This window comes from Ovis canadensis, chromosome 3 (assembly GCF_042477335.2).
Source record: "Ovis canadensis isolate MfBH-ARS-UI-01 breed Bighorn chromosome 3, ARS-UI_OviCan_v2, whole genome shotgun sequence".
Lineage (NCBI taxonomy): Eukaryota > Metazoa > Chordata > Mammalia > Artiodactyla > Bovidae > Ovis > Ovis canadensis.
Genome location: NC_091247.1, coordinates 144,288,120 through 144,303,092, shown reverse-complemented (window position 1 = coordinate 144,303,092; position 14,973 = coordinate 144,288,120). Strand labels below are relative to the sequence as shown.

Below are 14,973 nucleotides of genomic sequence, written 5' to 3'. Positions count from 1 at the left end.
CCCACAGTTAAGACATCCGTGGAAGCTTCAAGTGCCAGCCCAGGAAGTGAGGAATAGGGGCCAGGAGAAAGGAATAAGGGGTGAGTGTTTAGCCAGCCCTAACACTTCTCCTTGAACTAAAGTCTTAGGGAAAGACATAGATAAGTAGGTCAGCAAGATTGTCTGATTATGTGCACTTATCATGGGCCTCTGTGGATTTACTCCTCTCTCCACATCGTGCACCCCCCCAGCTCCCATGGAGCATCTTTGATCTCTCCCCAGTAGCAGGATGCAGCCCGCCCCCCCAATCCCTACCCGAGCTCAGAGCGCATCTCTCCTCTTGCACAATCAGCCCTGGAGGTGTGCCCGGGTTTATGCTCAAGAACAAGCCCCCTCATCTCCGCTTCGGGCCTCCCTTCCCAAACCTTGGGTCTCTGTTTCTTGTTCTCCCCTGGGATCCACTCAGCACCAGGGGTTACAAAAAGAGGCGTTTGTGTGAGGTGGCTAAACCAGGCAGTGTGGCTTCAGTCAAGAGAAGGCCTGAGGACAGCCGTTTTGTCCTGCCCACAGAATCCAGGACTCGTGGAAAAGAAAGAATAAAGCACAAAGCACAAGCCAGTATGTACTTTCCAATAATTTTTTTGTTTTTAATATCAATTGACGTTTTAAAAAATACAGAGGTGTTTGACACAGAATAGCACCATTGTGTAGGACACACACAGTTCCTGCGGCCGGCACCTGCAGGGGGCCTCTTGCCTGGGCTGGGGGGCAGTCACTCAGGGGGCGTTTGACTCACACCAGTTAGTTTCCTGTCTCTGCCTTGACCCAAAGGTCTTACAGGAAGACAATAAATAAATAGAACACCGAGATTTTATTTTGCAGTCTGCCCAGTTCAGGTCTCTTAGAGAGGGGAGCAAAGTCCAAACTGTGAGAGGGTGGGATGAATGGGCATCAGGTCAGGTCAGCCATTCAGTGCAGAGTCCTAGAGTGACTTGGATTGGAAAGTACTTGGGTCCTTTGGGTTTGCCATGGATTGTGTTGGTTCTGGGTTCGGGTTTTTACAAGAAGCAGACAGGCCCTATGTCCACACCGAATTCCTGCTCGGGCCCTCCTATGTCCATGGGTGCAATGTCAATGATGGGGAGACGTGAGGTCTTCTGTGACCGGTACTCAATCACAGTCTCGCCCCACTTACCGGTGTGTTTCTAGGGAAGAACAAGAGGAGAGTCAGTGGATGCCTTGTGATCGGGAAAACCAAGCATCACAGAACACCAAGCGCAGAACACCCTGGGGGGCTCTCGTTCTCTTTCGGATTGACCTCCACCTCGACTCCAGACTCTAGTTCTCAGCAGCAGGGCCTCCCGCGCCCCCCGCCCTTCTCCTCCCCATCCCCTACAGTGAGCACCCCACCTGCAAGGGCAGAGGCCCCCACACATTGCATGACTGTTCCTACAAGTCACTGGACACACTGAGTTGAGGGAGGGGAGGAGACAGAACCAACAAGCTCCTCGCCCCCAGCTGTCGCTGGTGTGTCGTCCCTATACAGCCCCTTACACGCGTGCCCCTTTAGGACCATGACGCCCACTGTGGACCAGCCCTTAGCCTGCTCCAGCCTGAGCCCTGTGCCCCAGGAAGCCCTCTCTCTCTCTCTGGTGGCCCAGCCCGCCCGACTCACCGTGCAGCCATCCTTCAGAACAGTGTATGTGAACCTGCTGTTGCCCTCAGCCCGGATCTCCACGTCGTTTGAGCCCTGGATGAGCAGAGCCTTCTTGAGGTTGCCAGCAGCTTCGTCCAGGTAGGCAATGCTGTTCTTGCAGTGGTAGGTGATGTTCTGAGAGCCCTCGGTGGACAGCAGGCGCAGGAAGGTCATCTGGACGTTGGCGGTGTTGGGAGCCAGGTTGTCATCTCCATAGCTGAACTGTGAGGATGGAGAGCAGTGGCATGAGGCCCGGGGATGGGGGCTGCCAGCGGACCGGGGGGAGGAGGAGCTGAAGGCGCTGGGGGAGGGATCACTGGGAAGACATTTTTGCTTCCAGAAAGTGGAGCAGGCCTCTGAGGACCTCTTCCTCCACCTCTAAATGGTGGTTAAAAAAAAATCCTATCTCTCCTCCTTCCTTCCTCTTAAGCCCCTTCTCTCACCCAGAACTGGTGGGAATGTGAGCAAGGTGCTGAAAACTCCCCAGAAGAAAGCAGAGGGAGGTTCTGAGGCGCTGTCCATGGCCTAGAGCAAGCGGGGGACTCACATGGAAGCCACCGTTGATGGTTTCTCCAAACCAGATGTGTTTCTTGTCCTTGCTCTTGCTGCTCCACCAGTTCTTCTTGGGGACGCTGGCCGGGTTGGGGTAGACGCAGGTCTCACCAGTCTCCATGTTGCAGAAAACCTTCATGGCATCCAGGGTGCAGCCCTGGTTGGGGTCGATCCAGTAGTCTCCTGCAGCAGGGAGGCAACACCCCATCGGGGCTCAGATAGGCACAGACCCACACCGCCGAGAGGGCCAGGCCTGCCTGGAGTGACTGACAGGCCTACAGGGACACCCAGTGGGAGAGGAGCAGGGTGTGAGGGCCACATGCAGCCAAAGGGAGGGGAGAAGGAGGGAGCGGGCCAGGGGAATGTCCAGGGCTAAACAGGGGTGCGAACAGAAGGGCAGGCTTAGGGCCAGCCTGTGGATGGAACTTGACCCTGACATCACTTCCACCGTGATGGCTGCAGTTTCTCTGCTGTGCGATGTGGGGTGCAGGGGGACACCCACGCTAGACCATTCCAGGTCTGACTCTGCTCCTGTGCTCTGAGCGGGGCTGGGCCCAGGGGGCTGACTGCTTGCTCTCTGTGGTGGGGGTCCTCACCGCTCTTCCACTCAGGGTGGCAGAGTTTCAGGTCTCGGCAGGTGCGAGCTGGGTTCTTGCGGGAGCCTTCAGGGCTGCGGAGGCTCTCGATCTGGTTGTTGAGGGACTTGAGTGTGGCGTCCACCTCGGCATCGTGCTGTCTCAGGTTGCCGGCTGCCTCGTCAGCCCGCATGTACTGCAGGGGGTCGGGGCCTTTCTCTCTCTGGCCAAGGCCAGCAAAGGCGGACATGTCAATGCCAGGGCCGGGGGGGCCAGGAGGGCCAGGGGGGCCAGGGTTTCCAGGAGGACCCTGCAGCACGAAACAGAAGTCAGCCAGGAATGACAGGGACGCCGCCCTTCCTGTGTCCATCCCCACCTTCTAGAATGTACCATCAATAGAATGTCTTTTTACCAGTCCCAGGAGGCTGGGGATGTGGGGGGATATGGGTGTACGTGCAATGGGACAGGACCAAGAAAACCACAGAATCTGCCTTATTCTTTCATTAGCCCCTCTTCTGTTTCCCGTGGACCCTCTGAACCTCCGGGGGCTCCCAGGATAAAGGGTGCTGTCACACTAGCTGCAGGCGGACACCCCGAAAGAAGCCCTTAGCGTCAGAGAGCCCCAGCCTCCCAGTGCTGGGAAGGCCCCATGCAGTAGGCCGGGCTCTGCACACTCACAGCAGGGCCAGTCTCGCCGGAACGTCCACGGGGCCCAGGAGGTCCAATGGGGCCAGGGATTCCGTTAGCACCATCTTTGCCAGAGGGACCGACGGGGCCAGGAGGACCCTGCAGGCCAGGAGAGAGGCAGGCGGTGAGGAGAGAGCATCAACAAAGGGAAGGTTGGGGAGGAGCTGGCATTGGGGAGGGGCCCTCCTAGCACTAGCCACGCTGTTCCCGATTTTCCTTGCTTCTCAGTCACGGAACCCCACGCTGGCCCGTGTGTGGCCGAGAACCAGCAGGGTGGCCTCCCAGCTTTCCTATCCTCCGACAAGCCTCTCTGTAAACCCTTGTTACAGGGGGGCTATTTGACAGCCGAGAGCCACTTGTATACTCATCCCGGGGTCTCAGGTTCTTCTCTGGCCACATTCTCACCAAGCTGGTCCCACTTCTGCTGCCTGGTGAGGCCCCCTGAGGCCAAGGCTTCCCCAGGAGCAGCCACACTCCCCTCCTCCTCAGACACCTGCCCAGAGCCCCGCCCCCCCCCCCCCCCCCCGAGGGAGGGCTCACTCCCTCTCACTCACTCTGGGGCCAGAAGGACCTGCAGGACCGGAGGCACCCTGGTCTCCAGAAGGACCCTGTGCAGAAGGAAGAGGCCAAGGTCAGAGGTGAGCACAGACAGGCCCCAGGCTGGGACATGTATCTGCTCCCCAACCCCCAGCCCCATGGCTGTTCCATGTGCTCCACCCTCCGACTCGGAAGAGGTCCAGGCCTGGACATTTCTTAGGATCATCCCAAGTCACTTCAGCAGCCTGGGAAGCTCAAGTGGTCCCTGTGGAGCGGGAGGCCCTGGGGAGCCAAGCACAGACAGCAGCACTCACAGGGGGGCCGGGCAGACCCTGCAGACCGGTGAAGCCACGGTGTCCCTTCAGTCCCCTCTCGCCAGCCTCTCCAGTTTCTCCTTTGTCACCTCGGGGGCCTTGAGGGCCCTGGGAACGAGACACACAGACACAGGTTGGGTCAGCTCAGCCCAGAGCAAGAGCCCTCTGCCGGCTTCACCTGAGCCAAGGAGCCCCAGGTCCCTGTGGGCACCCCTCCCCACCGAGCCCGTCAGGACCCAGCACAGGGCACTCAGATACTCACTGGCATTCCCCGGGCTCCAGCAGGTCCTGCAGGTCCCATGGGACCTTGTGCGCCCTGTGGGGGGAGTGGGGGGGCAATGTCAGAGAGCAGTTGAGGCAGGAATGGCCCACTGCTGTGTGCCCATGGCCCAACGGCCCATGGGCTGGGCACTGAGGCAGCTGCTTCACAACCCAGACCCAGGGTTGTTCCCAGGGCCTGGGGCAGGGGAGGGTGGGAGGTGGAGAGGCGCTCCCTGCCGACCCGGCCACCCTCCTGCACCACGGCTTTTACTGACTCAAGATACTCACAGCTTCTCCTCGGTCTCCCTGCTTGCCAACTGGGCCGGCGGGACCAGGAGAGCCAGGGGGCCCAGGGGCTCCGGGGGCACCCACAGCACCAGTCTCTCCACGGTCACCCTGTCAGGAGAGAGGTCCCAGGCTCAGGGAGGAACTTCCAGAGGAGGCAAGGAGGGATGTGGCTCTGACCCTGACCCTGCCAGGCTGATGAAGTGACCTTCCCACCCCACCGCACGAGACACTCACCTTGACTCCAGCCGCGCCATCTCTGCCAGGGGGGCCGTCAGCACCGGGGCTTCCCTGTGCAAAGGGGAGCAGACGCCATCAGAGCTGCCCCCACCCCCGTCCAGCCAAGGCTTTCCCAGTTAGCCTCCTCCTGCCACCCTCCCGTGCATCCAGGTCTTAGTCTCCCTGGCCTTCTCTCTCCCGTCACGACCTTCCCATCACATCTGGGCACTTGGGCTTGGCCCACCTTGTCGCCCACCTTCTCCAGGGCTCCCCTGTCCCCGCAGTGGGACCCACTGCTCACCTCACGTCCAGGCTCGCCAGCAGGACCAGTCAGGCCAGGAGGACCCACAGGGCCAGGGGGACCTCGATCTCCAGATGCTCCAGGGGCTCCCTGCTTGCCAGGCTCACCCTGGGGGCAGCGACAAGGAGGGTAAGTGTGCGCTCTGAGGCCCCTCTCAGCCCTTCTGGGAAGACGGCTGACCGTGGGTCAGTTCCGAGGGTGTGGAGCAGGTGGCCGGGCCACCAGGGACACCCAGTGAAGACCCTCCACCTGAGCCAGGCTGGGCCGGCTCGCCTGGAGGAAGGGGCGTCCCCACTTACCGAGGGGCCGGGGAGGCCGGGGAATCCTCGCTCACCACGCTGTCCAGGCAGACCAACGATGCCCCTCTGGCCAGCCAGACCCTGAGGACCTGGAGGACCGTCGGGACCCTGAGCGGGGAGAGGAAGGAGGTGAGAACTTGAGAAGTGACACGCAGCCGCTGCCTATCTGCGCTGCGGCCAGCTGCCCACTGCGGGGGTCAGGTCAGTACTCCTCCTGCCCTGCAGGGCACTTTCTGCAGCACCCCCTCCTGGCAAACCCACAGCCCTGCACCCAACTCCAGGCTCTGGGAGCCCCTGCCCTTTGCACCCCTTCCCCAGGGACCTTGGCCCTGGGGTGGGACTTACAGAAGGGCCATCATCTCCAGGCTCTCCCTTTTCGCCAGGGGGTCCAGCAGGACCTTGGAGGCCAGGATCACCAGCTCGGCCAGGGGGGCCGCTGTCTCCTCGAGCACCTTTAGGACCATCTTTTCCAGAAGGACCAGGAGGACCGGGGGGTCCAGGGTTGCCCTAGAGAAGCAAAACACAGGAAGTGAAAATTCCTCTCACCCTTCCCCGTCCCTCCAGGCTGCCAGGACCCTCTGGGGGCTTCCTCCACAGCAGGGGCAGCTTGGCCCCCTTGGTCCCCCCCTTTCATCTTTGCTCCGCGTGAGCTCTGGACAGCCAGCCTGGCTTCCCCAGCCGCTGCACACTCTCCCTGTTCCAACTCTCCTGCTTCCTTCCCTGTGGCCTCTCTCCCACCACCCATCCTCAAGGAATGCTCCAGTCTCGATCCCCTCAGCCCTAAGCCTCTGCGCCCACCCGCCTGCACTTGACATTGTTGGTGAGCCCTCTGACTTATCACTTCTCCTCCCTCTGCTGTGAGCTCCCCAAGGGCAAGATGCAGACTTTCTCATAAAGCACAGTGTTTTCAGGAAATGTGTGTCCACGGTGAAGCGGAGCCAGAAGCCCATGGCCAGCACAAGGGCGCAGCCCCCGCTCCCAGCTGTGCATGCGGAGAACAGGACCCCACGGTCAGTTAACTGCTCCTCCCAGGTGTGGGCCTGGGCACAAGATGTGCATGGGGTTGGGCCAGACTCTGTGACCCTTGCCTGTGCCTCCTGCTAGGGGTAAGGTAGAAACCAGTCGGGGTGGCACTCACATTGGAGCCTGGGGGTCCGACACGGCCAGCTGCTCCGGGGAATCCGGTAGCTCCCTATGTGAGGAGAGGGGAGACTCAGCACCTTGGACCCTCAGGAGGCCCCAGAATCAAAGGTTTTGGGGTGGTCTCACAGGCTGGAGCGGAAAGGGGCAAGGGGCTGCAGAGCAGCCAGGGGAGTTAGAGAGGGAGAAAGGGCCCCCGGGGTGTGGCCACTGCCTCTTGCTGCGGCAGCTTCTTGCCTCTGCAGGGGAGGATTGGACTGGGGCATTCAGACTTTAGGGGCGTCCTCTCTCCCACCTGGCTGTGGGATGGGTGGGGGCAAAAGTGGGTGAGAAGGAAGGAGGTGGGGTGCAGCCTCTGGGGCCGGGCCTTCCCTGTGAGGCCAGGATGGGTGTGAGAGAAGCTGCCAACACCCCCCCCCCTAGTGCCCTCTACCCCGCCCAGAGACAGTGAGGGTGGGGGCCTCACTCACCGGGGGGCCTTGAGCACCTCGGGCTCCTTTAGGACCAGTCACACCAGTAGGACCCTGAGGAGGAAGGAGGGAGACAGTGAGGCCCTGTCGTCCTGACCACAGACTCCTGAGAGCCAGGACCACAGAGATGGAGCTTTGTCAGCATGAACATCCTAGCCTGGGAAGCTATCACAGGCGGGCCTGCTACCCCGACCAATAGAAGACTCATGTTCCAGGAGACCTTGGGAGGAGAAGCCCATCAGGCGTCCTCAGAGCCCAGCCAGGGTCTCCCAGGAGGCTGGCTGCTCCGTCCTGAGCCACACGCGGTACCTGGGTTCCCTCCCCCCGCCCCCACCACGCACCCACACCCGTGACAGCGAAAGCAAGGGTAGCGTAGCTCCTTGAGCCTTCATCCCTGAGTACAAACTCCTCCTTCCCGCAGCCTCTGCCCTCTGCCTGGCTGCAGCAGCCAGGCCGCCCTGCTGCCCTTGGCCCGCCCAGACCCCTCCCCCTGCACCCAGCCTCCCTGTCCTGTGGGGTCAGCTCCCAGGGGAGCTCAGTTTTACCCACCTGAGGCCCAGGAGCTCCAGAGGGGCCCTGAGGACCGGGGGCACCAGCGTCACCTTTCTGGCCGGCTTCTCCTTGTTCACCTTTGGCACCAGGCTGGCCATCAGCACCCTGGCTCGGGGAGGAGGAAGCCAGTGAGTGGGGGGCAAGAACTCCTCCCACAGGGCCGGAGACTCTGTGTGAGTGTGTGTCCACCCTGGGTCTGAGTGCCTGCTCTGAGGTCGGAGCTTTCACATCGGTGTGGAGGGAAAGGAGCCATTCCCCTCCCCTTAAAGCCCTGTCCCTCCCTCCCTGCCTCCCCCAAGCTGAGCAGAGTAGGTGTGGCAGGGGAGGTGGACAGAGATACTCACAGGGGGGCCGGCGAATCCAGCGGGTCCAGGAGGGCCTGTCTCTCCACGTTCACCCTGTGAGGAAAGGGGCGCGGAGGCTCAGCTGCCTGCCTGCTCAGTTCCTCCTGGCGCCCAGAGCCCGCCCTGGCCCAGCCTACTGCGCAGTAACCCCGGAGAAAAGGGGTCAGGGAGCTCCATCCTAAACAAACCGAGCCAGGCCTGAAGGTCCTCCACGGTGATCACATCACGGGAGAGGGGTGTGTGCCTTCCCCTTTCCTTTCTCATCTCTCCTCCCATCCCCAGACCTGAACTGCAGGGAGGGAGCCACGCCCCTGCAGCGCCAGGTCCAGGCAGATACTCACCGGGGCGCCTCGAGCACCAGCAGTTCCGGCAGGACCAGGGGGTCCAACTTCTCCCTAAGGTCAGGGACAGGGGAGGACAAAAGCCAGAGATGAGGGGTGTGGGTTCAGAGGGGGCCCCTCCAGAGCAAAGTGCACCCAGGAAGCAGCCCTGACGGTGGGGGGGGGGGGCTCCGGTCTCCCCAGCAGCCTGTTTTCTCGTTGCTTCAGCCACACCTGCACCCTCCTCAGGGCGTTGAGAAAGACACCCGTGCCCCACCCCTCTGCTTCCCTCAATGGCGCGCACCCCAGGACTCTGCTGCTAAGAAGGCCCCCACCCTCACTCCTTACAGCAGTTGGAGAGGGGGAGGGTGACAGCTGTTGACCGAGGGGAGGAGAGAGAGCAGTCTTTGGCAGGAGGTGAGAAGGAGCTCTGATGGGGGCAGAGTGAAGAAAGGGGTCCATGACTCACCTTCTCACCGTTGGCACCGGCTGGGCCAGGGGGGCCAATGGGGCCAGTCAGACCCTGGGAAGAGAAGGCCGAGTGAGGGGCCGGGAGAGGCAGCCAGGGACGCGGTGCCCAGCAGGGAGCCTGGGGCGCCCACACCCAGGGGCCCTTGGTGTATCCTTCCATGGCCCCCAGAACGCCCTCTCACCCCGGGGTTCCAGTGTTGACAGGGAAGTCCCTGCGGATGCCCAGCCCACACGACTGAACACAGGAGCAGGGACCACGCTCACACACAGCCCCTCTGTCCCCTGCGTGCATGGGATCCCTGCATCTGTCCCCATCCCAGCCCCAGGGAGCCTGCCACCAGCACCCACTTACTCGTCCACCGTCCTTCCCAGGCGCGCCCTCGGGGCCTTTCTCACCAACGTCACCCTGTGGAATACAGAAAAAGGGCCACCTCAGGGAGGCACTCCAAGACCCCCTTTGCCAGCTCAGTGTCCTCCCTGAACGGGGGTCCAGGCGGGGTCAGAGCCCGGCCAAGAGGGGTTTGCTGTGGCCTCAGGGTGGGTGATGAGCAGTAAGAGAAGTGAGATGGAGGGATGTCGTTGGATGACGTCACTAAAGGTCAAACAAAGAGCCGTGGGGGGCCTCCAAGTTCCTCAAGAGGATGTCTGGGTGCTGTGGGGAGCAGGAGGGAGTCGGGGGGAAGCCTGCTCAGCCCGGTACTCACCCTGTCTCCCTTGGGCCCAGCAATACCAGCTGCTCCCCTCTCGCCGGGCATGCCCTGTAGACCTGGAGGGCCCTGAGCCCCAGGGGGACCAGCTGGGCCGGCTGCGCCCTGTGGGAGAGAGGACTCTGTGACGGGCAGCTCCGCCTCTGGGCGCCCCAAGCCCCCTTTCCTCCCCTTCTTCCTCTGCCCAGACCCCTTTGGGTCTCAACCTCCATCCCTCCCTCCTTCCATTTTCATCCCACAAGCCCCATCCCCTTCCACCCAGAGGACCACACCCGCCTCACTTACTTTGGGACCATCGGTGCCAGGAGTGCCGGGGAGGCCGCGGGCCCCCTGGAGGCCCTGGGAACCAGGGGAGCCACGTTCTCCGGGGAAACCTCGTTCACCCTGGAGCGGAGACACCACGGAACAGTCAGGTGGAGGCCGGAAGAGGACGGAGAGCCAGGGAGAAGCAGGGAGGTACGGGCGGAGCTGGATTGGCGGAGGCAGGGGGGCAGGCAGGACCCGGGGCTGCGGTTCTGCTGGAACAGGCAGGCCAGAACCACTCTGAGAGGCCACTTGGGAATGGCCAACAGGACACTTACCCTGGGACCCACAAGGCCGGGAGCTCCAGCTTCACCAGGAACACCCTGAAGATCAAAGTAGAATGTGAGAGAGCAAGGTTTTTCTGCCCCGGAGCCTTGGCCAAGCACCCCTCCTGCTACCTGCGGAGCTCAGACTGTGGCGAGCTGGGCTGTGGGACCCAGACACTCCCTTCCTCACTGAGCTCCTTGTTCCCCCTCCCGCCCTTGCCTCCTGGGCATCAGAATAGACCTTCCCACCTAAACACGCTGCAGATTCCCAGGTATTCCCAGGGCCCTGTACTCACCTGGTCACCTGGCTTTCCACCTTCACCTGGGGGGCCGGGAGGGCCAGGAAGTCCCTAGAAGCCAAGGTGACTTAGTTAGGAAAGGAGTGAGGTTGCTGCCCTACCCTCTGGCGAGGCCGGCACAGGGCAAAAGCTGGGGTGCAGGGAAGACCCATCCCCTGGCCCCCACTGAGGGGGCGCTGCGCCACCCCAGAGCCCTGGAGAGAGAATAAACAGGAAGCCGGTCCAGCTGCCTACCTGGAACCCAGATGGCCCAGGAGCACCCTGCTCGCCTCGTTCACCAGCTGGTCCCTGCAGAGGAAGACAGTGGTGAGCTGAGCCAGCTTCTGGAGAGCCTGGACACCACATCCAGGGCTAGAGGGGCCAGGGGGCCACCCACGGCAGGCAACGCCACCCTCACTGCCCGCTGTTCTCCCACCAGCGAGTGACCCGCACCCTGGACCACCAGGGCGGGGTCCACACTGCCTCTGCTCAGGCTGGGTCATGGTCCTGGATCAGCCCAGACCCACATCTGTCAGCTCCATCACTCCCCACCTCCACCCCCCAAGCCCCTGCCCACGGGCTACCTGGAGAGGCTGGGCGGGTACTTACAGCGGGTCCAGGGGGGCCTGCAGCACCTGTCTCACCATCTTTGCCAGGAAGACCCTAGTGGGGAGAGAGAGGGGCGCTATCATGATACACTCCTCCAGTTCTGCAGACCCCAGCACCGGGCAGGTGCACTGTGTGGCCCAGAGTTTCCAGCCAACCCTCCGCCTGAACTCCATTTCTCCACCCGCCCTTCCCACTCCGCTCCATTCCCTCAGTCCTCAGCACAGGAGCCTTCTCCACCTCCCCGGCTGCTGTCAGCCCCCAGTCTCCTGGTGTGGACTCCCACAGGGCCCAGGGCAGCACAGGCTCAGCCATGGGCATCATGCGGCCAACCAGGGGTCCCAGGAGCATGCCACAGGGATGCTCCCTCCCCACAGGGAGCAACAAACACCCAGGGGTGGGCAGTGGGGAGGCACTCACTCTCAGGCCAGGAGCACCAGGCAGTCCTTTCTCACCAGCTTTGCCAGGCTCACCCTGGAAGAAAGAGGGCAGGGCCATGAGGTGGAGGGCTTTGGTGGGAGTAGGGGTATGGCCGGCGGGGGAGACTGGGGCGTGGGGCCACTGCCTGATGGACAACAAAGGCTAAAGTCGAGGATCAGCGCCTCTCTTATGCTCAGAGGTGTGGGCTGAGAGCGCTGACCCGGGGATCAGTGTCATGGCTGAGATGTTCTGAGGGCTCTAAAGAACCCTGGGATTCCCCTGATCACAGGCACTCCTTGGGGCGTGGAGGTCCAAGCCACCCAGAACACCATGGACCTCACTCATCACAGCCCTTGGGTTAACTCTGGGAACCAGCCCTTTCCCCAGGGGCAGGGAGGTAGCGGAACCATGTGGAAGGAAATGGAAGGGCAGGTGATTACTTACATTTGCACCTTTGGGGCCAGGGAAACCCATGACACCAGGCTGCCCACGAGCTCCCTGAGGGCCTGGGGGTCCAGGGCGACCATCTTCACCAGGGGCTCCCTGAAAGAGAGGACACCATTCTCAGCACATGGACAGGAGACCACCTTTGTCCCACTACTCAGCGCAAGCTCAGGGCAGGTCACCGGCCAGACAAACAGCATGTAGGATTGACTAAGGTCGCAACCAGCAGCCCGCATCACACACGGGACTCATCAGTGACAAGGCACTGCTTAGCTTAGAAGTTTTGTTCCTGGAAGTGCACACCAGGCTTTGTCTTCCCCAAAGGAAGGCCCAAAAGCACAAGGGGTGGCCTTTTTAGAACTTGCAGCCACTGCATAGGCCACACATGGCCACAGGACCCACCATCCCATCCATTCCCCTCCCCAATTCTCAAAATTCACAGGCTGCCTCCACCCGGCTCCTGTCTCTTTTCCCACCTGCCTCCCCAAGAGTGCCCCCCAACCTCTCCCAGTGACCCCAGAGGATGGACTTACGGAAGGACCAACTTTGCCTTGAGGACCAGCATCACCAGGGCGACCAGTGAGACCCTTTGTTTAGGAGAGAGAAGGGGCTGGGTGTCAGCACAGGGTTGGAGGGACCAGGTTGGGTAGGGCGTGAGGAGTCTTCTCAGAGTTGGAAGCTCAAAACAGAAGCATCCCTGCTACCTACCCGGGCTCCAGGAAGGCCAGGCTCTCCGGGACGGCCAGGGTCACCGTTGGCTCCTTTGGGACCAGCAAGGCCACTGGGTCCTCGCTCTCCAGGGGCTCCCTACACGAGAGGAGGCAGAGGGTCAGCAGAAAGCCATTTGACCAGTGATGTGTGGACCCCAGTCCCTGTTCCCCCACTCACCTTGGGACCTGCCAGACCATCCTGACCTGGGAAACCACGGTTGCCAGGAGCGCCCTAGGAAGAAGTGGAGGGGAGAGGCAATGAGTTAGAGAGGCCCTTGACCCAACTGTGGCTGCAGAGAGCCTAGCCAGGATCCAGGTGTCAATCCCACCAACCCTCCTACTGCAGTCTCAGCAGAGCAGAAACTATGTGCATGCATGCCTACTAAGTCATTTCAGTCATGAAATGCGACCCTATGGACTGTAGCCTGCCAGGCTTCTCTGTTCGTGGCGATTCTCCAGGCAAGAATACTGGAGTGAGTTGCCATGCCCTCTTCCAGGGAATCTTCCTGACCCAGGGATCAAACCCGTGTCTCTTACGTCTCCCGCGTTGGCAGGTGGGTTCTTTACCACTCGTGCCACCTGGGAAGCTCCAGGTGCAAGATTCTGAGAGATTAACTTCTTGGGCCTGCCCCCACCTCTTGGAAAGGAACTCCCACTGCTTCATGTCACCCAGGGGTGAGGGACACTAAGGAGTGTGGAGGTGGGTGGAGAAAAGAATATGAGGTCCACAGACTTGGCAAAGACCCAGAGCCACTCAACTTGTATCTCCAGGGCAACAAGCGTGGGGAACTCCTGGCCCACTTACTCTTTCTCCAGGGGGACCGGCGGGCCCAGCACCACCAGGCTCTCCACGGGCACCTCTTTTCCCTTCTTCACCAGCAGGACCAGGGGCTCCTTGGGGACCAGCAGGGCCCTGAGAACCAGCATAGCAGAGAAACAGGGTGAGTCTTTGCCTGGCCCTGGGGCAAGCACAGGCCTGGCATGAGGAGGAGGTGGCTATGACTGCTGTTTCAGGGCTGGGGGGCCTGGGGAAGTGAGGTCACAAAGGGTCAGCTGGGTGAGGAGAAGTGGCCCAGTGGGCAGTCAAGCTGGTCAAGCCGAAGATGGCAGGTGAGACTGCATCAGCTTCTCTGTCACATTCATCTCTGGGTACACCCTCAGAGGGCCCAGGATAGGGACACGCCTGCTGCGGAGGTGGGCAGTGGGCCATGGGTGGCAGCCAGGTACTCACCGGTTCTCCCTTGGGGCCTTGTTCGCCTTTGAAGCCAGCAATACCAGGCTCACCCTTAACAAAGGAGAAAAGCAGATTCTCACACTCGGTTCTCCCCACGGCCCTAAAAATCCTCCACCACCCCCACCCTTAAAGGCAGCCCGCTAGAGGACACTGTGGGCACAGGAAGTAGGGTGGTGGGTTTGACTTTGGGGCTGTGGGTGGGACTCAGAGTTCACTGGATCTTACCGTTTGACCTTTCGGGCCCAGAGGACCAGTTGCACCTTGAGGGCCGGGTGGACCACGGGGTCCAGGGAAGCCGGGAGCACCAGCAATGCCAGGGGCACCCTGTCAGCATGAGCAGAGAGAAGGGCATTGGGAGGGGGGTGCGAGGAGGGACTGACCCCACCTGGAGGAGCGGAGTCCGAGGGCAGCACTCACAGCAGATCCCTTGGCTCCAGGGATTCCGTCAGTTCCAGGGTTGCCCTGAAAAAGGAGACAGTGTCGTTATAAGATAAGCAGTGAAGAATACATTCCCACCCCACATCATGCTCCCAGGCCCCTGGTCCATTCCAGGCGTGGCCCTGCCGGACACTTCAAGGGAGGATGGGTGATGGAGGGAGACGTGTCTCTAGAGACTGGTGGCTGGGTGGCAGGCATTGAGCCAGAAGGAAGGTGTGATGACTGAGGCACCAGTTGCCTCAGCAGACAGTCAAGTGTGCCAAGGCCTCAGACCCCAGACCCTTCAGGCAAAATACACTCACAGCGGCGCCAGCTGGCCCAGGGGACCCAGGAGTACCAGGTTCACCACGAGGACCCTGGGCGCCTTCGGGACCTCGAGCACCGGTGGGGCCAGCTTCACCCTGGAAAGAGGCAGGGAAGGATGCAGTGAGGACAGGTCAGGGGACACAGACCCCGTGGGCAACAGTTCAGGACAAGCTGCACACACACACCAAAAAGGGTTCCCATGCAGGCTGCCTGGCTGAGCCCGCTGACCTGATGGCTTTCCACCTGCCCCGCTCTACTC

The 14,973-nt window shown here is 61.5% G+C and overlaps 1 protein-coding gene across 3 annotated transcripts in view; it reads right to left on the bottom strand.

Annotated features, from left to right (window-relative positions):
- Window positions 1–602: 602 nt before the first annotated feature.
- Window positions 603–14,973, bottom strand: part of COL2A1 (collagen type II alpha 1 chain) — a 30,356-nt gene continuing 15,985 nt past the window's right edge. For all 3 annotated transcript variants that reach the window (XM_069580890.1, XM_069580889.1, XM_069580891.1), the window contains 36 exons: window positions 14,711–14,809; window positions 14,388–14,432; window positions 14,196–14,294; window positions 13,968–14,021; window positions 13,542–13,649; window positions 12,915–12,968; window positions 12,735–12,833; window positions 12,560–12,613; window positions 12,027–12,125; window positions 11,583–11,636; window positions 11,166–11,219; window positions 10,812–10,865; window positions 10,575–10,628; window positions 10,291–10,335; window positions 9,995–10,093; window positions 9,707–9,814; window positions 9,355–9,408; window positions 9,001–9,054; window positions 8,553–8,606; window positions 8,212–8,265; window positions 7,865–7,972; window positions 7,316–7,369; window positions 6,844–6,897; window positions 6,051–6,212; window positions 5,706–5,813; window positions 5,407–5,514; window positions 5,124–5,177; window positions 4,890–4,997; window positions 4,603–4,656; window positions 4,341–4,448; window positions 4,044–4,097; window positions 3,481–3,588; window positions 2,824–3,112; window positions 2,223–2,410; window positions 1,655–1,897; window positions 603–1,184 (listed from right to left, as the gene is read on the bottom strand). In XM_069580890.1, coding sequence (XP_069436991.1) covers window positions 1,038–1,184; window positions 1,655–1,897; window positions 2,223–2,410; window positions 2,824–3,112; window positions 3,481–3,588; window positions 4,044–4,097; window positions 4,341–4,448; window positions 4,603–4,656; window positions 4,890–4,997; window positions 5,124–5,177; window positions 5,407–5,514; window positions 5,706–5,813; window positions 6,051–6,212; window positions 6,844–6,897; window positions 7,316–7,369; window positions 7,865–7,972; window positions 8,212–8,265; window positions 8,553–8,606; window positions 9,001–9,054; window positions 9,355–9,408; window positions 9,707–9,814; window positions 9,995–10,093; window positions 10,291–10,335; window positions 10,575–10,628; window positions 10,812–10,865; window positions 11,166–11,219; window positions 11,583–11,636; window positions 12,027–12,125; window positions 12,560–12,613; window positions 12,735–12,833; window positions 12,915–12,968; window positions 13,542–13,649; window positions 13,968–14,021; window positions 14,196–14,294; window positions 14,388–14,432; window positions 14,711–14,809 — 3,342 coding nt within the window. In that variant the 3' untranslated portion in view covers window positions 603–1,037. The remainder of the gene's footprint in view (window positions 1,185–1,654; window positions 1,898–2,222; window positions 2,411–2,823; window positions 3,113–3,480; window positions 3,589–4,043; window positions 4,098–4,340; window positions 4,449–4,602; window positions 4,657–4,889; window positions 4,998–5,123; window positions 5,178–5,406; window positions 5,515–5,705; window positions 5,814–6,050; window positions 6,213–6,843; window positions 6,898–7,315; window positions 7,370–7,864; window positions 7,973–8,211; window positions 8,266–8,552; window positions 8,607–9,000; window positions 9,055–9,354; window positions 9,409–9,706; window positions 9,815–9,994; window positions 10,094–10,290; window positions 10,336–10,574; window positions 10,629–10,811; window positions 10,866–11,165; window positions 11,220–11,582; window positions 11,637–12,026; window positions 12,126–12,559; window positions 12,614–12,734; window positions 12,834–12,914; window positions 12,969–13,541; window positions 13,650–13,967; window positions 14,022–14,195; window positions 14,295–14,387; window positions 14,433–14,710; window positions 14,810–14,973) is intronic.